Source organism: Gopherus evgoodei, chromosome 1 (assembly GCF_007399415.2).
Source record: "Gopherus evgoodei ecotype Sinaloan lineage chromosome 1, rGopEvg1_v1.p, whole genome shotgun sequence".
In the NCBI taxonomy this organism is placed as follows: Eukaryota; Metazoa; Chordata; order Testudines; family Testudinidae; genus Gopherus; species Gopherus evgoodei.
Window position 1 is genome coordinate 189,733,877 of NC_044322.1, and position 27,831 is coordinate 189,761,707.

The 27,831-nt window shown below is 43.1% G+C and overlaps 1 protein-coding gene across 2 annotated transcripts in view; it reads right to left on the minus strand.

The window, feature by feature from the left end:
• PTGFRN (prostaglandin F2 receptor inhibitor) overlaps positions 1-25,339 on the minus strand; it is a 98,582-nt gene extending 73,243 nt beyond the window's left edge. For both annotated transcript variants that reach the window (XM_030580822.1, XM_030580813.1), the window contains exon 1: positions 25,240-25,339. In XM_030580822.1, coding sequence (XP_030436682.1) covers positions 25,240-25,291 — 52 coding nt within the window. In that variant the 5' untranslated portion in view covers positions 25,292-25,339. The remainder of the gene's footprint in view (positions 1-25,239) is intronic.
• Between the last annotated feature and the right edge of the window lie 2,492 nt (positions 25,340-27,831).

Genomic DNA, 27,831 nt, shown 5'->3' on the forward strand with positions numbered 1-27,831 from the left:
GAAAAGATAACGCCTGCCCCTTGCACTTCCCTCTTTTAAATGACCCAGCTATACTATAGTTCCTCATCTTCTAGAAAGTTTGACAGTCTATTTTCTTCTGGCTGTCAGGATGAACCCTGCACCACCCAAGATGCAGAGACTGGTAAGCGAAGTGGCACTTTGTGGAGAAGTAGTGACTGGCTGATGATGTGCCAGAATGGAACACTAAATATGGCTATAGTATTTTGTATCACAGCCTACTTGAGAGTACAGGTCCCAAAGTGCACTGCTGCATCTTGATCACTACACAAAGCAAATCAGATGAAGATATTACACCTGGTATTAAAGAGGAATTCACAAGAGAGAAGACAACTGTAGCTTGCTGTAAATTGCTAACGTAGCCCTTGTTCTAAATAGATCACTGATTGCTAGATGTTTACGACATTAACGGTTGTGGTTTTAGCTTTCTCATAATGTCAAATGCAACTCTAGTAAGTGTTGGCTCTGTAGTTCCTTTCACTGCCACTGATAGTTGAAGGTAATAATAGGCTGCAGAAAGTAGTGAAGAAATCTGTAAAATCCCAAAAGAAAAGACCCTCACATAGCACTCTGCATGGAACTCAGTTTACCTACCTCCAAAAGGATAATGGGCTGAGTTGCCCATACAGGTTTAGTCTCTCTAGTTCCAGGAAGTTAAGTTATTCCAAAAAGCAACGGGGGAAATTATCTGCTGTTCTGCCTCAGAAACCGAATTCCAAGAGAAGAGTTTGAATACATTAAATTTTAAGGAAGAATAAGCTGAAAAGTTGATATAGCTGCTACAACAAAAGAACAAGTTTAAAGTGGAAAAGCTGGCATGGTTGGAAGCAAAGCTGAAAATGTTTGTGGAAATATTAGTTCCAATTGTCACTCCTAATTTTAGGGAAATACAAATGTCAAACCAAACGGTAAATATTTGTACATAAATTTTCTGACATTAAGATGTCTGCCAACTAGAATTTACAGGATTAAAATCAGCTGTTCAATAATAGCTCGTTTGTTATACAGTAGCTACTTTGTTATACAGTATTTATTATTCCAGTTCTTTCCTAAGCTGTTGTGTAACTGAGGCTATGTCTACACTAGCACTTTTTTGGTCCAACTTTTTGTTGGTCAGGTGTGCTTTTTCACAACTCTGACCAACACAAAAGCGCCGGTGTGGACAGTGCTATGTCAGCAGGAGACGCTTTCCTGCCGACATAGCTACTGCCACTCTTTGAGAGCAGTTTAATTATGCTGGCAGGAGAGCTTTCTCCTGATGGCACAGAGCAGCTACACAGGTGGCCTTACAGTGGCACAGCTTTGCCGCTGAGAGGAGCAGTCCTCTCAGCAGTTCTTCTGAAAGAACACAGCCTGAGAGGAGCAGTCCCAATGCATTTTGACATGTAAGTGACTATTTTTGTGGATTGTACAGCACAGAGCTTGGGCACTAAATCTAAGCCATTGTTCTTAAAGGACAATTTTGAGATTGGAAAAGACCATCTGGGCCAGTGTATCCACCATCGTTAGGTTTTATCTGTGCATAAAAGGCGTTCGACACGGTTCCGCACGGGGAACTGTTAGTCAAATTGGAAAAGATGGGAATGAATATGAAAGTTGTAAGGTGGATAAGGAACTGGTTAAAGGGGAGACTCCAGAGGGTCGTATTGAAAGGTGAATTGTCAGGCTGGAAGGAGGTCACTAGTGGAGTCCCTCAAGGATCGGTTTTGGGACCGATCTTATTTAACCTTTTTATTACTGACCTTGGCACAAAGAGCGGGAATGTGCTAATAAAGTTTGCGGATGACACGAAGCTGGGGGGTATTGCTAACACGGAGAAGGACAGGGATACTATTCAGGAAGATCTGAACCACCTTATAAACTAGAGTAATAGAAATAGGATGAAATACAATAGTGAAAAGTGCAAGGTTATGCATTTAGGAATTAATAATAAGAATTTTGGATATACGTTGGGGGCGCATCAGTTGGAAGCGACGGAGGAGGAGAAGGACCTTGGGGTACTGGTTGATAGCAGGATGACTATGAGTCGCCAATGTGATATGGCTGTTAAAAAAGCAAATGCGATTTTGGGATGTATCAGGCGGGGTATTTCCTGCAAGGATAAGGAGGTGTTAGTACCGTTATACAAGGCGTTGGTGAGACCCCATCTGGAATACTGTGTGCAGTTCTGGTGTCCCATGTTCAAGAAGGATGAATTCAAACTGGAACAGGTTCAGAGACAGGCTACAAGGATGATCCGAGGAATGGAAAAACTGCCTTATGAAAGGAGACTCAAAGAGCTTGGCTTGTTTAGCCTGGCCAAAAGAAGTCTGCGGGGGGATATGCTTGCTCTATATAAATATATCAGGGGGGTTAACGTTAGGGAGGGAGAGGAATTATTTAAGTTTAGTACTAATGTAGGCACGAGGACGAATGGGTATAAACTGGATATTAGGAAGTTTAGACTTGAAATTAGACGAAGGTTTCTAACCATTAGGGGAGTGAAGTTCTGGAACAGCCTTCCGAGGGAAGTAGTGGGGACAAAAGACTTTCCTGGCTTTAAGACAAAGCTTGATAAGTATATGGAGGGGATGTTATGATAGGATTGTTAATTTGGGCAATTGATCTTGGATTACCACCAGATAGGTCTGCTCAATGGTCTGCGGGGAGATGTTGGATGGAATGGGAACTGAGTTACTGCAGAGAATTCCTTCTTGGGTGCTGGCTGGTGACTCTTGCCCACATGCTCAGGGTTTAGCTGATCGCCATATTTGGGGTCGGGAAGGAATTTTCCTCCAGGGCGGATTGGCAGGGGCCCTGGAGGTTTTTTGCCTTTCCCTGCAGCGTGGGGCACGGGTCGCTTGCTGGTGGTTTCTCTGCAGCTTGAGGTCTTCAAACCAATTTTGAAGATTTCAATAACTCGGTCCTGGGATAGGGGTTTTTATAAAATTGGATGGGTGGGGTTCTGTGGCCTGCCTTGTGCAGGAGGTCAGACTAGATGATCAGATTGGTCCCTTCTGACCTATGAGTCTATGAGTCTATGTAGATATAGAAATGGTCATTATTTAAGACATTGACTCATATTTTAACCAACATGATTTTACAAAGGACTTTACACCTCGCATAGACAGGGAAGGTCACTTTTAGAAACACAACACCTGTCAACCCTTGGCTCCCTCATCATCCAATCTATACTAGGTGGAAGGTCTCATACAGTAAAGCCTCAGAGTTGTGAACTGACCTGTCAACCATACACCTCATTTGGAATGGAAAGTATGCAATCAGGCAGCAGCAGAGACAAAAAAAGAAAATACAGTACTGTGATAAATGTAAACTACTAAAAAAAAAAATAAAGGGAAAGCAGCATTTTTCTTCTGCACAGTAAAGTTTCAAAGCTGAATTAAGTCAATGTTCAGTTGTAAACTTTTGAAAGAACAACTGTAATGTTTTGTTCAGAGTTATGAACATTTCAGAGATATGAACAAACTCCATTCCCGAGGTGTTCGTAATTCTGAGGTTCTACTGTAAAGTCATGTTAACTAAAATGTGTCAGCCAACATGTTGGAGGAATAAATACTACCATTTTTCCTGGTCTAGACATGCCCATAATCTCATCTTCCCCCTTTTCTTCTCCAATAAGTTTTCAATCCTCTTTTGAAAAACCATTTGAAATCAGTCTCCGGGTAGCCTGATCTTCTAGCAAGCTGCACTTTGGGTGACAAAAACTGGCATTATTACAAAATAGAACCATCCAGCAGAGCCAGAATACATGCAACAGCAGCCACAAAACTGACCAACCCAAAACATGCATGTCAAGCTCTAGCCTCTCCCACTGACCTTGGGCCCTGACTCTCTTGAGCAGCCGTTTCTTCCCTGTTTACATAATCTGTGTTGATGACTGAGGTGATGAGAGACCAGGCAGTGCGTTTGCTGGAAGTGCTAAACAAACAGTGAAACAGAGAGTGCAGGACCACCATGGTACCAAGTCTGAGGGTATGGCTACATTTGGAATTTCAAAGCGCTGCCCCGGCAGCGCTGCAGGAGTGCTGCCGCGGCAGCACTTTGAAGTGTGAGTGTAGTCAGAGCGGCAGCGCTGGGAGAGAGCTCTCCCAGCGCTGCATGTAAACCACATCCCTTACGGGTGTAGCGTGCAGAGCTGGGAGCTGTGCTCCCAGCGCTGCCGCCCTGATTACACTGAGGCTTTACAGCGCTGTATCTTGCAGCGCTCAGGGGGGTGTTTTTTCACACCCCTGAGCGCGAAAGTTGCAGCGCTGTAAAGTGTGAGTGTAGCCATGGCCTGAGAGTGCATTTGCAAACTATTTGCCATGAGGCAAAACTGCAGTGACAAGCTGGTGATGAACTAGCGTTCAGACTGTAAATTCCTACAGAAGAAGATTTTATTGTCTAGGGATCCATCTTCATTGTATTAGTTCGGGGTCCACTTTCACTGTAAAAACAACCATTCTAAGGACCAAGTTAAGGCACAAACAATGAAAACAGAGCATGGTTTGTATAGCATGATGATAAAATGTCCTGAGCCATCTCCCCACAAGCAGTTCAGATACCCCATTACTGACAGTTGATATAATATGAGTATTTTGCTATCCAGGGATATTAACTGACTTACCCAAGGTCATGCAATAAGTCAGTGACAGTCAGGAATAGGAAACCAAGAATTCCTGGTTTCCAGCACAGTGTTTATTCCACCACATCATGCTGCCTCTTCACTGATCAAGAAGCCTGAAAGCCATGCACTCTGGCAAAGAAGAAAGCAAATGTGTGATTACTAAGTTTAATGCATCTCCTACAAGATGGTGCTCCTGTAATTTAATAGCCCTTACTGAAGGGCTTTTGGGCATCTTCCTGGTGCAAGGCGAACTGCCACCTCATGAGTACAGTGACAATCTGGAAAACCAACAAAGACTACCAGTTTCAGACCCATTCTCTCACAACCAATGGATCCTAATCAGCACTTAAGAGCCAATTTCAGGTCATGCAGAGCAGCACTATTTACTATGCTAATCTCCTCAGAGTCTGGATGTCAGGAGCATTGATCTCTCTTTGTCCCCCAAACCCAGGCAAGACAGAAAATATCTCTCTCTCTTCCTGGCTGGTGGCAGCAATTACCAGGTCCAAGCTGGAAACTAAGCTTGGAGGTTTTCATGCTAACACCCATATTTTGGACGCTAAGGTCCAGATCTGGGAAAAAATGTTATGACAAGACCCCACTGCCTCACAGCACATTTCTGAAGTACTACCAGATGTTTTTGCAAACCAGCCTGCTGACTATGCCTATCATTTAACTAGATATTTATATGGCCACCATCACCACATAGTGTCCAAGACTGGGAACCTGGAACAGCAACCTAAGGCAGAACACATCAGTTAGGACTAACTCAGTCTCATTCTCTGTGCGAACAGAGCAGGGGAGCCCTGAGGAGACTTCACTTTCAAAGCATGAGTCAGCGGGGAGTGTGAAAAAGGAAGCATGGAATTTTAGAAGAACTCCTTCAAGAACAAAGGGAATGGAGAATCAAACAAACTGGTAGACAGACAGGGTGAGGAGAGAGATTGTAGTAAAGGAGCAGAAAAAAAAATGTATAGAATCTTGGACTTTGGGGCCAGCAGAGGAATTGTTTAATATTAGGATGGGGGGAGATCACGTTATTTTGTTTGGCTGCTGATATAGTTGTAGGATTGTTCTAGGTTGTACTAGCTTGTTTGTCATCCTGCAAATGGAAAGAGAATTCTCTTTATTACAGTTAGGTAGATGGTAAGTAGCTAATATTTGTATTATGTAAGTACCTGAAATTGTTTAGTAACTAAAACTGAGAATCAGCTTGTATGTTTATAAGAATCAATACAGTAACAAAACAATGCTATTGCTACAGCCAAAAAAACAAACAACCCTTTGCTGCACGGAGGAGGAGGGGTGTCCATATCCAGTCCTTTCCGCCTGTCATAAACAGATAGCTAAGGGTTAATGTTCTTTTACCTGTAAAGGGTTAACACAGGGAACCCAACACCTGACCACAGGACCAATCAGGAAACAAGACTTTTTCAAATCTGGGTGGAGGGAAGTTTTGGGTGTGAGTTCTTTGTTCTTTGTCTTGGGTCTGACCCTCTCAGCTCTGAGAGTGATTTTTCTATCTCCTGGCTTTCTAATCTTTTGTTTCCAAGTTGTAAGTACAGGGATAGTAAGACAATAGGTTTATATTGTTTTCTTTTGTATTTACATGTGTGTAGTTGCTGGAATGTTTTAAATTGTATTCTTTTTGGATAAGGCTGTTTATTCATTTTTTCTTTTAATTGACCCTGCGTATTGTCACCTTATTACAGAGAATATTTTTAATGCCCTTTTCTTTCTTTTTTTATATAAAGCTTTCTTTTTAAGACCTGTTGAGTTTTTCTTTAGCGGGGACTCCAGGGAATTGAGTCTGCAGCTCACCAGGGAATTGGTGGGAGGAAGAAGTCAGGGGGAAAATCTCTTTGTGTTAGATTTACTAAGCCTGACTTTGCATACCCTCTGGGTGACGGGGAAGAGAGATTAGATCTCTCGGTACTTGTGTTTCCAGGACTGGAAGCCAGGAATCTCCTAGGGTCATCCAGGGAGGGGAGCCTGGGAGGAAGTAACAAGGAAACAAGGGGAGGGGCTTATTTCCCTTTGTTGTAAGGCTCAAGGCATCTGAGTCTGAGGGTCCCCCAGGGAAGGTTTTGGGGAGACCACAGTGAGCTAGGCACTGTATAATTCCTAGCTGGTGGCAGTGTTACCAGGTCCAAGCTGGTAACTAAGCTTGGAGGTTTTCATGCTAACACCCATATTTTGGACGCTAAGGTCCAGATCTGGGAAGAAATGTTATGACACCAATATGTCTTGCTCATCTCTGTCATGTAAAGTCTAAGACATCATAATGCCTGCAGCTTTCATGAGCAAAAAGCTCCAGAACCAAGCTTTACCCAACCACAGAGCATGCGAGCAACTGTTCAGGAGCCAGAGGGGATACACCTCATTTGCCTAAAAATTAACAACAACAAAAATCAGCAGCAGCCCTCCTCATGAGGGTGTGGCCTGTGACTACTTCAGATCTTGGCAGCCTTATGCTAATCACTATATCCACAGGGCCGGTGCTACCATTTAGGCAGCCTAGGCAATCGCCTAGGGCGCCAGAATAAATGGTGGCCGCCATTTTGCCGCAGGGAGCAGCAGGTGGCTCCGGTGGAGCTGCCGCAGTGGTGCCTGCGGAGGGTCCGGTGCTCCGCGGCTCCGGTGGAGCTGCCGCAGTCGTGCCTGCGGACGGTTGGCTGCTTGCGCGGCTCTGGTGGGCCTCCCACAGGCACGACTGCGGCAGCTCCACCGGAGCCGCGGAGCACCGGACCCTCCGCAGGCACCACTGCAGCAGCTCCAGCAGAGCCGTGGGACCAGCGCACGGGGCGGTGAATTGCCGTCCGCCTAGGGCGCTCAAACCTCTAGCGCCGATCCTGTATATCCATTTCTACAAAGGAATCACTTCACCCATCACTGAAAAGCAGCCACTTCTCACCATGGCATGGCAGCTGTTAAACAGCGCAGCACAACACTGACAGCAGCTAAAGACAGAAAGTGAAGAAATTCTCATTTAAAATCAAGAGGAGGGGAGTTGAGTTAGTAATTTTCTGCTGTATTCAAACTGGAATTTGATCAGGACTTCAGGATTAGCACCCACCGCCCCTCCTCCTCACATACACACACAAGGACTGATGAGAGAAGCAGAAGGGGGAACAATTATAGCAGGATCCTGAGCTCAGGACTCTCCACCAAAGCCTGTAAAAATAAAGTAAAATGGGGGGGGGGCACCTAAAGAATATGTATGATGGTCCCCCAGACTTATAAAAGATACTATGAAATTATTAATATATATATATTCTGTAAAGCTCTTTGAGACCCTTCTGAATGGAAGATGCTATTTAAAAAACTAAAATACAGCCATTATAATCAGCTCCCCGAGCTGGCCCATCTGACTGTGAGTAGCGCTCAGGTTACAAAGGAGTTGCACAATTCTATTGGAACCAGGTTTTCAGAAAAGTGTTTTTGATTAGGTCAGCCGACAAATGCATACAACTGTGCCATCAAACCCAGGGCTAGTTTCTGATCCTTATCAGAGTATCGTAACAATCGTACCAAGGGACTCCCACCCTGGTCTTTGTGACAAAGAGAACAGGAGTACTCATGTTTTGAAAGACATGAGGCAAACAACCTCCCACCCCACAAAAAGAGGGAAAAAAAGCAAAACAGATTTTCCATAGCATTTACCCAGCACCAACTTAAACCCAAGAGTTGCCTAGCTACTTCTGATCCTTTGACCTCCCATGCAAAAAAGCTGAATGCTCTGACCAAAAACATTAACCAAAAAATAAATGATGAACAAACAATAAACCTGCCTGATGTGAGAAAATGGCCCCCCCACTCATGTCCCATGATAATCCCATGATAACTCTGAGGTGTTAACATCCACAAAACCCAGTGAGCTGGAGGGAAAGAGCTATGATATAATTATCTCTTAGAAACAGCTGCAACAGAAAAACCTATCAAGTTATCACAGATTTCTGAACATTAAAAAAAAAAATCTTTATTTTTAAGCAAAAACACAACTTTGCATCTAGGCCATGTCTAAAGCCAACAAGATACATGTTGATAGATTTAAAAGCCACAACAAAAAGTCTGACAGGTCCTTCCTATGTAAACCTATTAAAACAGATATTTATTATTTCTTCATTGTTTGCAATTCCTGCTTTGAAGCTTAAAAGTAAGATTCCTGTTCATTTTCTCTGGTAAATAATTTTTTTATTCTATTGTATCTCAAAGTATGATTTTACCTCCTTGTTTATACCCCGGAATCAGTCATGTTAACTCCACCACCTTGAAATAAAGTTTGTTTAGTTAATTATTAAACAGTAAATCAGTTATTACTCTTATAAGAGCAATCAAAAAAGTAACTAACAAGTACTTATCTTGCCTCTTGAGAACTAACAAAGAGCTACATTTGTGTGGTCCTAATTAACAAGTCATTTTTTTCCTTCCCTAATTTCTCAGCAACAGGAACTGAATTGAAAAAAAAAATTAGTGATCTGAACAACATTTCCCAGGAGATACCGCCATCACATTAAGACATTTCAAAATATTCAAACAGAAGAGGCTTCATACTGTAAAATATTTTATGCAAGTTGTACACTTTGTAACCTACTAGTTGGTAGGTTCAACTGTAAATCTATATACACAGTATGTGTTCGTTGCACCAAAAAAGTACAAGTGCTCACCCTTAGCTCTACATTGATAGGGGTGTTTTTTCAATCATGTTAGCTTAAAACATTAATTAAAAAACAAACACCCCTTTTGTTCGTCAAGACACACACCTTGCATTTAACCAGTTTACAAGGACAATTACCTGTAGTCTCAGTTAGGATATTCATCACTTTCTGTCCTGTCCTGATTCATTTCATATTATTGTGTTTTTTCACTCTATTGGTGGATGCATTAATTTATGGGAGATTCAGTTCCTATAAAGCATATATAATTTGCAGTCAGTGAACGCTTCTAAAGTTCTTTGGGATCCCGTTGGAAAGCCCCTATATAAATGTAATGAATTAACTGTTCGTGATCTATCTGGCAGGTGTATCTGTCTCTCTGATTATTATATGTCTTTATAAGTCTCTAATAAAGCTGTTCTCACACTGCATTAGTCAGAGTTAGATTACAAAATATTCAGAACAGGCTGTGTTTAAGTTTGTGAGAGTTACCATATACACACTCTACTCAAGTTTATAAATTCTTTATGGCAAGAATTACATACTTCTTATGCACTTGTTCAGTGTCTAGCACACCACAGCCCTAATTGTGACTGGGCATCTGGTTGCTACTACAGTATTTATAATATAAACAATTTGGAAGAAAAGACCTTTGGCCTTAATGAAACACCTTTACTTATATAGCTTGTTCTCAACTTGAAGTGATAATCACAGCCCTGTGTTTACACAGCTGCAGAATCCACCCTCTGACAGAATCTAGTTTTTAAGAAGTTAACATTTAGCTCCTCTGGTTGGTGAGAATACCCTCCCAAACACAGACCTAATGTAAACCAATGCAGTCATGAATCTATGCACAGCCTGAGACAGCAGCTCTGAGTCTCAGTCTGTTCTAGTGGGTCTGAACACTGAAGCTAAAGACAGCAAATGTAGTATCCTTATTAATTATTTCATTGCTAGCTGTAGCAGAAACATCCAACAAATGTACTTATTTGCTTTTGTTGGATGCAGATTTGAGGGTGGAGTGAAGATGCTGGAAGGGATCAAGGGTTGTTGGAACAGAGCTCCAGAAAGTTTTGAAGGAAAACGGAACTCCAGGTCACTTCCACCCCTGCCCAGAAAGAGGAAGGAAGGAAGAGAACCTCCCAGTGCCACGAGCTTAGCTGAACCTGGATGGCACTGACACTAGGGTTGCCAACATTGTATTTCAAAAATAAGGGTCTGTTTTCTTAGCACCCTCACCCCTCCTCCCAATATTATCATTATTAATAATAAATAAAACAAACAACAAGCAGTATTCCCCTACATTCGCCAAGGGTGTTGCTTTTTGCGGCACTCAGCAACTCCTGATCTTAATATACAGAGATGAAAAAATAGGGGATGTCCTTTGTAATAAGGGACTGTTAGCAACCCTCATGGCAATATGGCATACATTTCCCCAATCCCTTCTTGGATGTCAACAGCCCCCACAACCGAAGTCTTCACCTCATCCCCGTCAGCAGCTTCTGAAGTTCATATCAGAAATACAAATTTAAGCCACAGATTGAAAACATGGAAGCATTACGTTGAGATAGTCTAAAAATGAAGATTTTAAGCAAACTGCACTTCAAAATAAGTAGAAGGCATACTGCACTAATACCCATTTTCATGGCTAATTCAAAACCTCTGGTTTTGAGTTTACTTGACGTTTATGCCGAAACTTCTACGTGCTGCCTATTTCAGCATGTATGTGGCAAAAAATATCATAAGGGTAATAAATCAAATGATTATAATTATGGCATAATTTAGGCCTGGTGAGACAGGGAGTACACAAAACACTGGTCTTAATCCTCAGTAAACAGCTTAAATTCAGCACAGGCCCATGGCTGTCTCATGATTCCTCACCTCTCACATTTTAAAGACAGAATATCACTCTACTATGGCTGCTGCCCATAGCAATTTCCCAGGAGAAGCCGCACCCAAGAGAGACCAATAAGAGCCTCATCCGTTTTGCAATTCTGGCACTGGGAAGAAAGCACTTTGGACAGAAGCAGTAGATTCAACTGGAAGAAGAAAGGGAAAACAAGAATAGAAGACAGGATTATGATTTCAAGTGTAGAAACAGATAAATTCTAAAAAAGCCAGATGAGATGTCATTTTCCTACAAGAGCCTAATAATAAAGAGGAAACAGATGAAGTTTTGGAAAGACAGAATTATGTGCCACATAAGCAAAATTATCACTCTAAATAGAAAGCTATTCAAGTTTCTCAGCAGGCACTATCAGCTTTTTATAAAATCAAGCTCAGCGCATTCATGTCATCTTTTTCAGAAATAGTAATGCAATTTCAGTATAACAGACTGGAATAGATCCACACTATTGCATTTATTGCAGAGACTGCTGAAGCAGAGCCACAGCTACAGAGTGACCTAGAGAAACTATAGATCTCAAAAGGTAACATACCACCTTGATTTAAGTGACACTTATACGGAGGAACCCATAGTCTCCATGGACCACAACAATATATCTGAACTGCATCTGCTGTTTTACACGATTCTGGAGAACTTGTGAAGCTCCTGCAAGTTGCCACTTCAGTCTTCTACTGGGCGAAGTTTGGGCACCTCTCAATATGGGAAATTATTAGGGGCAAAACGGAATTCTCTGTTAACCTCCAATAAAATCATGCACCTTGGAGACCAAGTCTTGACCTTCCCTTTAAATAGCTTACATGTGCAACCATGGCCAATTGCAGCTTTTACACAGAGTTAGAGAAGAAAAAAGTTTAAGGATATAAAACACAGAATGAGCCACCTGGAATTGCTTACTGGGGTCTCTCCCCAGAGTCAAGAAGATTGTCAGGTGGGTTTTCTATCATAAGATGATGGTATGTGAACAACATCTAAGAGAAGTTCTTGGGTTTGGGAGTCAGTTACCCCACATGCTTGTTAAGGTCACTCTTAGCTGCATTTAATGGAAATAATTGTCAATTCACTAGTCTTTCAAATTACTGTATAAATACATAGAAAATAAAACTGTGGGGAGCAGGGGAAGGTGAAGTGCTAGTAAGAGGTGCTCAACTCAGTCCTGGACACCAAAGTCCTTTAATTACCCACAGGACAGAGAGCAGGGACAATAGCAGTGCAAGTTTTTCCTATGCTGTCCATTACCAGTGTGCCTCACCATAGCCAAGAGGACTACCTCTAATAGCTGGGAAAGAATTACAGTCCCCAGGGCCCATTCAGACTTTGTTTTGAATTAAAGCTTATGTTCTGAAGAAATCCATTAGATCCCTCAATTCCTAGGGAAAGTTTACTACTCAGCACTGGTGAGTAATAGGCAAGGTGACTTCTCAAGATCTGCTGTTTCAAGTTCCCTTCCTAGTGCTGCATGAAAGCAGCAAAGCTTGGACGTGCTCTCTCTCACCCTCTGCAAGGACTGTTCCTTGGTGAAGGTTTTCCTACCTCATTCTTCGCTTGCAGAAGAAAACAAACACTCTTCCCCTGTTTTTGAAACAGCCTATTTTCAGTGCCCACAGTCTGTCACCTTATTACACTTCATGTTCCTCCCAGTATTCCCAAACGCACATTTGTCAATAGCTGTGTATAACTGACAAACACTTATCAGTACAACTTGCCCAGCACTTGGTCAATAACCTAGACAGGTCTACTCAGCCCCCTATTTGTGCTAGGTCTCCCAAAGATATAAGGCAGCCAAACCTACCTCGCCCCCAAAGAAGCACCGTTTCTAAGCTACCAAAATAAACTGTCAGGCTTGCTTGCCTTTTTTTTTTTTTTTTTTTTTTTTTTTTAAAGGCTGAAAAGAAGGATCTGTTGAAGAAATGTCACTGGTCAGAGCTTTGTCACCTGAACAGTTGGTCACCAAAGGAGCATATAAACACCTGGACGAAATCTCACTGCCCTTAAGCAAGCTAAAAAGTTAAGGTCCCACATGCCTTGGGCCAAATCTACACCTGGAGTTTGAGGCAAGTCACCTAGTTTCTGCAGCAGACTGGAAAATCTGCAGCAAATGCAAGTAAATTTGATTTTTTTTAAAACTGAATTAAACAAGAAATGCACAATACTAGCAATGTAGCACTCTGTGTTACTTAGACACTAAGGTCCGTTTCTTTTATGCTGACCCCAAATATTCATTGTGGCATAGGGATTTAGCACTAAAAATACAACGCTTGTCAGAGCAGCAAAGAGTCCTGTGGCACCTTATAGACTAACAGAAGTTTTGGAGCATGAGCTTTCGTGGGTGAATACCCACTTCCTCTTGTCAGGGGACAGGCTAGAGGCTTTGACATCTGGGTAGGGAACAGTAGTGGTTTTTTGGTGCCAAGGAGGCAGAAGATGTTTTTGCCAATGGGGAGGGAGATGCATCATCTCTTTCCACCCTCCATTCCTCATGCTATGGGTAGGGTTAGAGTAGACAGGAAGGAACTTTGAACACCTCAGTCCATCCCAGCAGTTCTCAATAGTAAACGTCTATCTCAGTGACCCACTACTCAATACCAGTCACTGTATTCAACCACAGTGGATAAGTACATTAGCTGGATATATTGCTATTATAATGATCAGCAGTGATATAGTTAGAGTTGGGATTTAAATGGTCATCTTTAAGCTTCAGAGTTAACACCCAGATGAGGAGAAACAGGTCACTTCTCACTAAATGATTTTGGATTGTCTGAAAATCCAGGAAGAGTGCTGGATTGGTTCAAGTATGCTACATATTTGGCAGATATTCTTTGCCAACATATGGGCCAGAAACATTTTTAAAACAAGAGTTTAGAGTCTGCTGAATAGTTCCATTTTACAGCAGGGGTTCTAAGGCAAATTCCATAGCTAGAGGATACACTGCTTATCATAAAGGGTAACGTGTCAGTGCAAACTAGTGAACAGGCCAGCAAGAACAAGCATGTGTCCTATGTCACAAACCAGGGGTCAGCAACCTCTGGCACATGGCTTGCCAGGGTAAGCACCCTGGCGGGCCGGGACAGTTTGTTTACCTGTCACGTCGGCAGGTTCGGCCAATGTCAGGTCCCACTGGCCACGGTTTGCCGTCCCAGGCCAATGGGGGCAGCGGAAAGCACATCCCTTGGCCCATGCCGCTTCCTGCCACCCCCATTGGCCTGGGACAGCAAACCGCGGCCAGTGGGAGCCGCGATCGGCCGAAACGGCTGACGCGGCAGGTAAACAAAATGGCCTGGCCCACCAGGGTGCTTACCCTAGCGAGCCACATGCCAGAGGCTGGCAACCCCTGTCACAAACACTGAACCCCAGCTGATGACAACTCTCTCTTCTGCAGCATTCAGTCCAAAGCAAGCAGACTGTATGGGAAAGCACTATGGTTCTAACCTGTTCAAAGATTCCCCATGGCCACAACATATCAAGAAAAAAAAAAAAAGGCACATTTGAGCCAAGGATGGAATGTACCCTGAATCGGCTTTAGGCCTATTACTTTGCTGACTGATCTTTTGAGACTGGCAAGGTTAGCAGGGGCTAGCTCGTCTGAGAGTTAAGACCCTGCCAGCCAAGGCAGCTGCGTTCTCCAATGCATGGTCACAAGTAGGGCTGCTAACAGGCTCTTATTACAAGGGAAGTCCCTTATTTTTTCTTTATCTCTGAACAACAAGATCGGGAAATGCTGAGTGCTGCAAAAAGCAGAAAGAAATGCCCCTGGAGAATGTAGGTGAGTATTGCTTATGGTTATTATTACAGATGATAAACAATACTTTTCTAAAGCTTATAATTTGGCCAAACTGGGGCATTTTTCAGCAAAGGCAAAAGGCACATTCCTGACACAAAGGCAACTTCTGGGCCAAATTTCAGGTCTTTGCTCCAAAGCATGAATGTACATTACTTCTCAGCTTAGAAGCTGTAAAGATTCTTTTTAATATGAGCAAAATAATCTGGTCAGAAAAACTATTTTTGCTTAAACTTTCAAAAAACAAACAAACAAAAAAAAACGATTCAGCCTGAGCAGACACCCAGCATGGAAAATTTTAGCCTGAATGATTAAAGTTTGGCAATGTTATAAGTAAACTTGGAAGGATTTGACTTTTATCAATAAAATCAATTTCTCTGTACACAGCCAAACCAACAAAGAATCTTTCCATCTATAATCATTGAAAATACAGATAAGAAAAGTAAGAAAAATGCTGCTTGAGAACTTATTACAGTTTGACTTGAGAATATTTACTTTTATATTTTGACATGTGACATTGATCATTTGTGTTTTGATAGTTATGAAGCTTTAACTTTTTGAATCTCAACATTTACTGTCATAAAATATTGTCTGATCCCTCCCTTCATAATTTCTCACAACTATGAAAAGTTAAATTGATACAAATCTAAAGAAATGCTTAAAGTGTAGGTATTAGCCATCAAAATTATGAAAAACTGAAAAATAAATTTCAGCCAACCCTAGTTATAAATAACTGAAACAGAGAATCATAGGGCTAGAGGAGACTGCAAGGGTCATCTAGTCCAGTGGCTCTCAACCTTTCCAGACTACTGTTTCTGATTGGTCTTGCGTACCCCCAAGTATCGCCTCACTTAAAAACTACTTGCTTACAAAAATCAAACAAAAATACAAAAGTGTCACAGCAACTGTTACTGAAAAATGGCTCACTTTCTCATTTTTACCATATAATTATAAAATAGCTCAATTGGAATATAAATATTGTACTTACATTTCAGTGTACAGTATATAGAGCAGTATAAACAAGTCATTGTCTGTATGAAATTTTAGCTTGCACTGACTTTGCTAGTGCTTTTTATGTAGCCTATTGTAAAACTAAGCAAATATCTGGATGAGTTGATGTACCCCTTCCGGAAGAACTCGGTATTCTCCAATGGGTACACGTACCCCTGGTTGAGAACCACTGATCTAGTCTAACCCCCTGCCAAGATGCAGCATTGTTGTGTCTAAGCCATCCAAGAGAGATGGCTATCCAGCCTCCTTCTGAAAACCTCCAGTGAAGGTGCTTCCACAACCTCCTGAGGCAAAGTGTTCCAAACATGGTCTTATACTGGAAAGTGTTAGGCAACCTGAACTATAGGCACTGCTAGCAGCTCTGTGTATGAACTGCTGTGTAGTTTGTCCCTTTAATATTCATAGAGTGTCATAGAATTCAATCTAACTAGTTCCCCAGCTATTAATCCTGGTACTGAACTTCACCAGTCAATGAATTCCAAAAACCATCATTAGGTCCATTTTAAAGGTAGATTACAGTACTGGCCAACTTTCAGTCTCCTCCTTATTAGTTATTTTTGTTAGCAGCTCAGTTGATTCTTCAGTTCTTTTAGAACACACACAAATACCATCAAGTCCAGTTAAATTTTGACCTGTTTCATCACTTCTTGATACTTCTCTGTGATACTATTTCACCTTCACTACCTGAAAAAAAACCTCTCCAGCAGTTATTTTCTCATCATCCTCTTTGGTAAAGCAAGATGCAGTCTCCTTATAATCTCAGATTGCCCCTTCTATAGTCTGGGGATATTATGAACCCACTGAACTTTCCACAAATTTCTCATTTCAAATGAAACATAAAAGTTATATTTGGCTTTGCTTTTTCAGATTTCCTCCTGGCACTTATACGGAACTGTATTCCCCTCCACAGGCAGAATTACCAATGATTTCATTTGCACTTTTCCCTGGGCAAGTGCTTTGGATCAGGTTCTTAATCACCAGTTAACGGTCAACAATTATTCTGGGGGGCAAGATGGGAGAGGTAATATCTTCTATTGGACCAGCTTCTGCTACTGAAAGAGATACACGCTCGAACATACACAATTCGTCTTAAACTTGAAAGCTTCTCTCTCTCTCACCAACAGAAGTTGGTCTAGTAAAAAAAATACTCTCTCACCAGCTAGTCTCTCTAATATTGTGGTACAACAATAACAACAACAACACTGCATAGAACAATTCTGTTCTATTAGCATTGCTTAGGCTGGAGCTCCATCTCGATAAACTCCTATACATTAACACAGCCATGCTAGGATTCTTCCTCCATTTGTTTCCTTTTTATGTTTTGGAATAGAAAAGTCTTCCATGATGCTCTACAGTATGTCTTAAGCAGCCTCCATAACAACCCTACTGTAGTGATTCTAGCCTACTAACTTCCCCCATAAGGCTCTGACTACCTCTTTTCTTTTTCTTTTTAAAATCCCCTTCTTGAAGTTTAGTGACATTGCCCCACCTCTTAGTCAAATCTCCTTTAAGGATGTTAAACTTAATTATAGTACACGGTAGTGACTCCATAATTAAGATTGTGAGATGATTTCCATTATAAGCCCACCTTTCGAAACCTCATCTAACTCTGAAAAAAAGCTCTATCCTGTTTGCCTTGTCCTGCTTACTCAGTCCAGGGAAGATCCTTTTAAAAAAAAAATTAAAGTCCAAGTTGAATCAGATAAGCCAGTTTTGAGATATGGAACTTCTAAAATTTAGTAGTTATTCACTTTTCAAATCTCTTAGGTTTTATCTATTAAGATTTAAAAAAGAAAGCTATGTATCCAAGGCTCTAGGTGCCCTCACATTGTGATCTAGAAAATCCTATCTCAAAAGTGTTTTGGTCTAGAAAATAACAGTTTACATTAAGGTCAAAAGAATAAAACAATCTGATGCATCAGGCCTTTACAGTTAGCTGGTTACTTTTAGAGTTATTTCTGCAAATATACGAACCTCAAGGGTTTCCGAAAACATGGAACTTTTGGACTGAATTAACTTGTTAGTGAACACCAAAATGGTTGGTAAACCAGATACCTTGTGCTCCGAAGAGCAAAAAATAAAAGTTGTACACCCATCAATGTCCGGACCAAGTCGCTTACACATTACATCCCTTTTCTCCAAACTTTTGTCAGTCTGTCTTTTTATAAGTGAGACAGGATGGATGCGGTAATAATAAGGGTGGAACAGATAAGGAGTTTACATGTTGCAAGAGACCATTCAAGGTGAAACAGGCAGTTAACACCTCTACAGTCAGAGGACAAAGGAGGGTTAGTGGGTTACAGATTGTTGTAATGAGCTACAAATCCACTGCCATTATTAGACCATGAATTTTGGTGTCTAGCAGAATTATAAATTTAAGTTCCTGGGCTCATCTTTTGAGGGCATTGCACAGGTCTCCTTTCACACCGAGGACTGAGAGGTCAGATACACAGTGATCATTTTGTGAAAAGCGTTTGCTCACAGGAAAGATGGGGCTTTTGTCTTTTATCATTTTTCTGTGCGAGTTCATTTGAAAACATAGTGATTGTCTCATTTTACCCACATAGTTGTTATTGGAGTATTTAGTGCACTAGATGATGTACGCCACATATAGGACCCAGGGATCTTGAAAGGTATATTGTGGGTGGTACTGATCATGGTAACAGTAGAGAGATGTCTGCAGATTCTGAATCTGTTCTTGTGGCAGGGGCTGTGGCTGCTTGAGTTGGTGGGTCCTAGTCTGTGGGGAGCCTGCTTCTGCTGATGAGCTTGGTGAGGCTGGGGAATTATTTGAAGGCCAGAAGAGAGTGTTTGGGACAGATTTTCCATTGAGTCTGAGTTGTAATTGTTTAATAATACCCCACATAGGCTCCAGGATGGGGCAGCAGGTGACAAGTAGGGGTGCGCAGTGGCAGGGGATTTTATTTCTCTATAGAAGCAGCTTTTCTCGGTGTATTTGGATGACCGGTTCCATGATGTGATCTACTTCTCCCATGGAGCATCATTTTTCAGTGAGGCAGTTTTAAGTGTGGATCCCAGACTCTCTCTTTAGAACATATTCTGTGATATCTGAGTGCTTAGTCACAGATCAGTGGTTCTCAACCAGGGGGACACGTCTCCCTGGGGGTACACGGATCTTCCAGGGGCTACATCAACTCATCAAGATATTTGGCTAGTTTTACAACAGACTACATAAAAAGCACTAGCAAAGTCAGTACAAACTAAAATTTCAGAGCAGTATAAACAAGTCATTGTCTGTATAAACACTATACAGTGAAATGTAAGTACAATATTTATATTCCAATTGATTTATTTTATAATTATATGGTAAAAATGAGAAAGTAAGCAATTTCTCAGTAATAGTGTGCTGTGACACTTTTGTATTTTGATGTCTGATTTTGTAAGTAAGTAGTTTTTAAGTGAAGTGCAAGTTGGGATACACAACACAGATCAGACACCTGAAAGGGGTACATCTAGTTTGGAAAGGTTGAGAACCACTGTTATAGATATCACTCCAGACACAGTAAGAAATGTTTACTAGATCTGTGAAAGTAAGTGTGGTGATCTGTGGGTTTCTTATATATAGTTGTCCGTAGAGCTACATTGTTGAAGCTAATCGTGATGTCCAAGAACTTGATGCTGGTGTGTCTTTCTATAACTATTTTCTCCAGAACTGTGGCACATGTATTGGCAAAAGGCTTGGTACTCTTGGAGTGCTAATGCAGTTTAGATGACAACCCTCACTAAACCACCCCAATCACCAAAAAAGCTCAAGAAATATAATTTATCAAAATGAAACATTCAGCATCCATAAGCATTTTTGTCTTACAAACTGTGCAGACGACAAACTCCATGCCTACTCCTGTGGACCCTTCCTGGTTCTTATAAGTTTGGGTATAATTGCAACAGCCCTCTAATTTTTTTTATTCTTAAACTGATATATATTTTTAAACTTAATTCCATTTTAATGTAGGGGTTTTTTGTCCATTTGTTTTGGAGAATTATTGAGCTACAAGATAGTGACTGTTAAAGCTGTGAAATACTCCATTATAAGCCTGATTCTGACCCAACGAGGTTAAATACATATAAAGCATTTTTGACTGGAATTTCTAACGATTGGTCTCTAGACAGATCAGAATAATCTGTACCCTCCTCCAACATGTGACTTTACCAAAAGCACTAAAATGACTTCTGAAACATTCAAAAGACAATTACATTTTCCACTTTCTAAAAATGAGTTCTTGTAACTGCAGCGCTCTAAAGAAAACTTCCAAATTTGTTACACACAAGTGTGTGTAATAAGGACCATTTTATTTGATTTGGGTGAAAAATTTTAGAGTTATTAGATGGACCTATGAACGTCTATTAACATTAAGGAGGTACTGCAGAAAATATAGCCCTGCAACAGTATCTATAGAGTTCTGTAAAGTCCATGAAACAAATCATCATAGGAAAAATGGAGTTTCTGTAATAAGCTTGACTTTTACATGCACATGTACCCTCTTTAAAGGGGTTCCTTTCAGTAGAGTATGGCTGCACTTTTTTTAAAAATTGACCCTCACTTTTTATCCTACCTCTTGCTCAGGTAGGCTTATGCATCAGCAGCAGGGCACTGGGCCAACCACAGCAGTAGCTACCTGAAGACTACAGGCTGCTGCTTTAAAGAGCAACAATCAAGGGTGGCAGGAGGAGAGGGGGCAGTTCTAGGAAACAAACATATGTGCTAACTACTTCCACGCTGAACTTTTGAATGGGCTTTTGAGAAACATCACACCAAGGATGGGAAAGGATGAGGATAAGCTACTATTTGCCAGCCTGTCAGGTGGGGTGGGAGGGCACAAGCAGATATAGGAGAAAGCAGCACTCCCCCCTGGTGAAAGTCAGCCTGGAATACAGGGGAAGAAACATCTTACAACCTTGTCAGGGGCAAATTGTGGAAGGGGGATGAGGATAAATAGCTGTGCCTCCCATCTCTTCCTCCCACCCCTGCTTTCCTAACTCCGCCCTCCAAGAACATAAATCAGACAGACAAACAAGATTATGTGGAAAATACTTCCCCTTTCTAAAGATGACAAAGACCGGGCTGGATACTCCCCTCCTGGTGGGACTTTCATCCATCTCTGGGGGGGAGAGGAGGAGGAAAGGAACTGGAGTGATGTCTCCCACTCCTCCAAACACCAATGAGGGGACTGCCCTTTTCCCCTCTCTTACTCCAAGTGGTAGAATAAAAAGCCTGCCAGCAGAAGCATGCCAGTGAGGTAGAGGATTAGAGAGCTCAGTGCTGGTTTCACTGTATTAGGTTTGGTAAGCTCCCCCATTGCTGAAAATGACTAGAAAAGGCTTGAGGTTGACAATTATAACAATACACAGGTGACTAATTATTGGAAGCCTTTAACTGCCAAGTTTTAATTCAATCTTTGATTCAAATTATTAATTGTTGTAGCAGTTGAGAAACCAAACAATTTCAGGTGAAAGTCATAACAAATAACCTGAGGTCCATACCAGAAGGTTTCTGGCAGGGATCTGTAATGCTGGACAGATCTCTGGAATTACAGAGGAGAGGAGCTGTTGCAAGGGCTTCTTGGCAATGAAGAACACTGTATGTTTGGATGCAGAGCAGATATGCCAGTAATGGAACCTGACTATTGTCTCCATCTGCTTTTCCCAAGCTCCTTCTCACACAAATAAGGGCAAGCTCTGTTTTTTAAATTAAGTTTAAATACTTATGATACTTTTAAATAATTAAGAATGAAAGAGCTGGCAGTTATTCAGGTTGCTGATTAAACACACACCAAATGCCAGAAATAATAAAATAATCACAAGATTATTAAAGAACAGGGTCCTATCCTGGATGTTTTTCTTTTCTGAGTAATTTTCATACTGACCAACGGTGTTGGCTTGACAGCCCTGCAGATTGAAAACATGGGCAACAGCAGAGCAAATTTCCCCTCCCAGTGTCCCAGAGAGACCTAAGCCAGGAGAGAGGAGAGTTCAGACTTCACAGCTTCTCTGCTGAGACTGGCACTAATAGGCCCCTCACTGGCAGCTGTGATGGTGGTCGTTTTCATTAAATAGCTATTGGCTCTGCTAAGAATATAAAAGTTATTCCTAATCTGGCAGACAAGTGCTTCAGTCACACGTATCTTGAGCTGCACTACACTAGTGTGCACAGTACAAACCCCTATGAAGGGCACATAAGCAGTGAACAACTTTTCTAAACTCCAAAATCCTCTCCCCGTTGCACTTATAAAAAAGCTCTCACTGAACAAACTGAACGTCAGAAAAACAGTTCTTTAAAGGATAGTTGTTTGGTGCAAGAGAAAGATTTTGTTACCTGCACTTATTACACATTTAACTGATTGAAAATGCACCACTGGTTAGCAAAAGTAGAAACTCTGTTCTTCCCAGTATGAAGAAAAGTACTTCTCCAAGTGAAGCCCAGCTTCCCTCTGTTCTAAGTTACCCTCAGCTCTAAGCAGTTTATACCAGAAGAAAACCATGCCTAAACACTTATACCTTCTCACCAGGCAATGTTGGCTCAGGAGCTTCTGGGTAACAGCAGCATTTCTAGTTTTAATAGAACAATCCCCAACATAAGGGAAAAATCAACAAGCAGCTATACCCACCCAGAGTGCTCAAGCAAACCATTCTATGAACATAGCCTTCTAGTCTGCTGCTGGCCATTAGGTCACACTTTAAAGGGACATTTCATTCACATTGTATCTCCTACAAAGGCAGCACTACCCTTCAAAAGCCTTTGGGGCTTATCTTAACATAAGATTTAGTTTCTAAAGCACCATGTAAAATCAGTGTTACACTCAGGGATTTTTTTTTTTTTTTTGATAAACCCAGACTCCATTTAGTAAAATGCATGCACACACACAACCCCTTTGAGGCCCAGAAACAATAGCCTGCTGAGAAGCCCAGCCTAGGGAAAAGCTCAGTGGTTTGAGCATTAACCTGCTAAACCCAGGGCTGTGAGTTCAACCCTTGAGAAGGCCACTAAGGGATCTGGGGATTGGTCCCGCTCTGAGCAGGGGGCTGGACTAGATGACCTCCTGAGGTCCCTTCCAACCTTGATATTCTATGATACACCTCAGCTGTTTGTAAGGCAGAGCATACTCTGTCTGCAGCCTCAGGAAGACAAAACTAAGAGCTCACATTCAGGAGGTTAACTTAACAGCCATGAAGGCTAGAAAATTTGTTTTGTTTAAATGAAAGGTTAAATTCTGTAAAAAATCAATGGCTTAGCACCCATCTGCTACAAGCAAATAATAAAATAGACTATTCAAGTCCTGCATATAACAACAATGCAGCAACACCTCTAGTACTGCTATCCAATTAAATGGATATAATGCAGCATCATTTAAATACTGTGTGTAATTCTGTTCACACTTGAGCAATCTTTGGTCTCTACTTAAATATACCCCTACTCCAATGCTATTGTCAGTTGCAAAACACACATTTAATACATCTGCAAAAAATACTTGATTGTATGATCGAGGCAGAAATCATCTTCATTTTTGCCCACTGTCAGTGATAGACTGTCAAAAAATAAACAGTACTACAAAAGGTAAGCTAATCAATTACCCAGGGAGCTCATATGTTGTTACAGGTGAACACAGGAACATAACATTTGATGTATCACACAAAATCATTGTACTATCAAGTCCAGTATTCTGGCTTTGGTAGTAGCCAATATCCAGCATTTCAGAGGAAGCTTGAAACACTCCTATAACGTTCCTTGCCAACTGTGCTTGTACAGGAGAAAAATCTCTTCCTGACTCTGAAGTATAAGATTTCATTACCCTTATCTTGAACAGATAGTACTTTTCTACAGTCTAGTAGAATTGGTAATTACTACTATAATGTCAAAGTTATCCCACCTCCTTATACATTCAGCTACACTCTATATCCCTGACCTCCTATGGAAATTAATTCCACAGGCTGACTATACACTGTATACAGGCTACACTGAAATGCACAAGAGTATTTCAGTCTCTTTTTAAAGAGGAGGAAAAAGCAGTATTTTGCATGTCTCAGTTATTTTATTGAAGCTGTAAGAGTCATAGGGAGCATACTATCTAGTCTTTAAAATGAATGCCAGTACAGCAAGAGATTACTGATCTCAATTAACTGCTTTGGGGTTATTTGCGCTCACACAGCTTATCTGACAATTAAAAAAGTGTCATTAAATCTACAGAGAAAAAAACAACACAGTATTTAGAGACCAAGGCAGAAGCACAGAGTACACCTCCTGTCTTGTCTAGCACTGTCACCCATACCTAGCATAGCTACTCAGGAGATTTATACTTTAATAAGTAATTACAGATGTGCTAAGAGTTAATCAGTTTGATAGATTCAGAATGGTCGTTAACAAGGCTAAAATCAGTGCCAGCGAGCCTTTGAATGCCAGGGTAGGAGCTGGATTCCCTCCTGAGCTATGCCAGCCCTTTCTACTGTTACCTTGCCTGGTTCCAGTAGAAGGGTTCTGCATTTTTTTAAGCCTAGCTGTCATAGCAAAAAAAACATGAAGTAAAAACAAATGCTGGAGACATTGCCATGGCAGAGTCAATAACCAAACAATGAGAGAAAGGAACCTGGCAGAGGTTAAGAAGGGCTGAATCACAGCAATGTGCACAGGGCATGAACTCAGGGAAGCAGCAGCTTTACTTTGAACTACAATACTGGGACTAGTAAGTGACTGGAAAGTTCAATGACTCCCTAATCCCCCACCCCTTCCAAGAAACAAACGCACCGTCGGGAAGCAGGATATAAACGATCACAGGCCAACCCGTGCCAAGCTCCCTAGCCCAAAGGGAGGGGCTCAAGGTGAGCTTCCCTCAGGCCCTGCCAACATGCAAGGCAGGAGAGGAAGCCAGCCACTCTCAGCTCCATGGATCAATACAACCCGGGGGGGGGGACTCCTCGGGGCTGTGCGCTTTTCTGGGAGGGAGGCAGGGGGGGGGCAGCTCCAGCTGCAGAGCAAATCCAGGGTCAGTGCCTCGGCGCCGCAAACGCGCTGCCTCGCACAGCTGAGCCCACAGCGGAGGGGGCACCCAGCGCAGGCGTGGCCACCGCAAGGAGCCGGGACTCCCCAGGGGACAGCTCGCCTGAAACCCCCCTGGCCGGGGCAGCGCCGCAGCAGCCGCTCCGCGGAGTTACACAGCGAAGGGAGGGGAGGTAATATTCCCGTGGGGACCCAGCGCCCGCTCCCCAGTAACCCCCCGCGCCCGCCCCGCTCCCATGACCCCGCGCAGGGGCTCACCCAGCAGCAGCAGGAGGAGGAGGAGGGGCGCGCTCCCCACGCGGTGCCCCATGCTGGCCAGGCTGCGTGCGGGGCGGAAGAGGCTGCTCGGACCCGGAGCCCCCCGCCCGGCTCCAGCCCGCGGGCACCGACCAGCCGGGGGAGCCCGCGCCCAGCAGCTTGGCCCCGCCGCCGACCCGAGAGAGCCCCGCACCACGCGCCCCGGCGCCTGCCCGCGCCGCTCCGCTCGTTCGCTACCCGGGCTTGGAGCCGCCCGGCCGCGCCGCGCAGCCAACCACAGAGACAAACTTTGCCAGCCCCCGCCCCCGCTCCCCCTCCCACAGGTACCGGGGGAGGTGCTGGGGTCCGGCCCGGCCCCCGCCCCCTTAAAGGGGAGGAGAGAGCCGGCCACCCGCCCGCCCTGGAGCCCCGCTCGCACCGGAGCCCCGCCCACCCCAGGAGGGGATGCCCTGCTCCAGCGGAGGAGATTCCCCCACACGCTGGGGTAACCCCTGCCCGGGGGGGTGCCTGGTCACAGCGAGGGGAAGGGAAATCCTGCTCCATTGAGAGCTTCCACCCTCCTCTTCTCCCCACATCCCGTGACATGATGGGGGCTCGCCCCTGGAAGGGACAGAAATAGGGAAGGGGGACCTCTTGGTCCAGGGCTGCCCAGAGGGGAGGGGGGCAAATGCAGCAATTTGCCCCAGGCCCCACAGGGGCCCCCACGAGAATATAGAATTCTATAGTAATGCAACTTCTTTTTTTTTTTTATGGAAGGGGCTGCTGAAATTGCTTTGCGCCAGGCCCCTTGAATCCTCTGGGCCGCCCTGTCTTGGTCCCAGACATGGGGGAAGCAGTGTACCCTGGTCAGTGGGAGGTGCTCATCCCCCATCTGCCTACATATAAACACATACACATCACCCCCTCCTGCCTCAACACACACTCATCCTCCCCCTGCCTACACATACACACCTTCCCCTGCCTATACACACACAGTCATCTCCCCCTGCCTACACACACACACACTAATTTTCCCCTGCCTGAACACACACTCATCCTCCCTCCCCCTGCCTACACACACACACCCTCACATACACACACCAGTGAGGAGGAATTTCCCTGATCTCAGAGAGGTTTCCCTCCTCCTCCACACACACGTACTCTCTGGGTGACACCCCTAGTCACAGAGGGGTCCCCATCCTCTCTCTTCTCACCAAGTACATCCATGTCTGAAACGGTTCATTCATCTGTTCCATAATACTTTAGCCATAGAAGTGGTGCCATGACAGACCCTCAGCTCCATGTGAGAGGTGTCAGGAATCTGTCCCCTCAGGACAGGACTTCACAGTGTGTTTTGGGGTTATTCCCCAACACCATACACCAGGGTTCTCAAACTGTGGGTTGGGACCCCAAAGTAGGCCATGACCCCATTTTAATGGGGGTCACCAAGGCTGGCATTAGTCTTGCTGGGGCCCAGGGCCAAAATCCAAGTTGCACTGCCTGGGGCTGAAACTGAAGCCTGAGGGCTTTAGCCTCGGTAGCGGGGCTCAGGTTAGAGGCCCTGTGCCTGGGGCTGCAGTCCTAGGGGTTTGGTCCCTCCCCTGCCTGGGGCAGCGGGGCTTGGGCCGGCTCAGGCTTCAGTCTCCGCTTCTGGGTCATGTACTAATTTTTGTTGTCAGAAGGGGGTAGCAGTGCAGTGAAGTTTGAGAACCCCTACTGTACACCAAGCATCTCCCCATGAGCTTCTACAGTCTTTTGGGAGTTCAATCAGTACCTTGATGGCTCCCCACAGATTTAGTGACAGGCTTCTTCACAATCTAGTCATGCTATCTCTGCTGTCTCATTTTTCCCTGGGTTAGTTAAATTATTAAGGAAAATTAAATTATTAAATTATTGAGGAAACCTGACTGAGGAAATATTTCTTGGACTCTAGTATTTTGGACACTATCTTCTGTTTCAGTTCCTTTGCCACAGTACAAGTTGTTTCTCATCTCTCTTCCAATTATGCTTTATGCCTCCTGATCCCCACCTGGGTTACTGATTATCAGTTGTTTGGTAAGAGGAGCCTGCCTCAGGTTTGCAAGTTTGACTGTGCAAGGATCTTCAGCAGTCTAGCTTGTTGGGTTTGTTTTTTTCTTCCCAGTGCTTTGTGCAATCAACTGGTGGTTTAGGTTTTGAGTATTCTTTGGTTTGATGCCAGAATGTTTCCTTCTCTGCTCAGGACGTTAGTATTGTTGAGACCTGGGTGTGATTACAGGAATGGATTTTGTTTTAGTTTGGATTAGTTCTTAATCCTCTAGTGCTTTGCAGTGGAAGGAGCATTGGCTAAGATGGATTCTTCTTGTAAATTGATTAGGAAGATGAATTACGCTGTTTCTGCCCTGCCACCAGTATCCCTGGGGTTCCTCCACACATGTAGAATTTGTTTGCAGAATTGTGTGTGTCCAATTTCTGTTGGGCTTTTAGTGCCGTTTAGTGAATTTGGTTGGCAAAGTTGAGCTCCAGACTTTGCTTCTGGGTAAGAGAATTTTTCAGTTCAATTGAACAATGGTTCATTGACAGGACAGACTAAACCAGTGCTTCCAAAGTGTGAATAAGACAGAAGCCACAAAC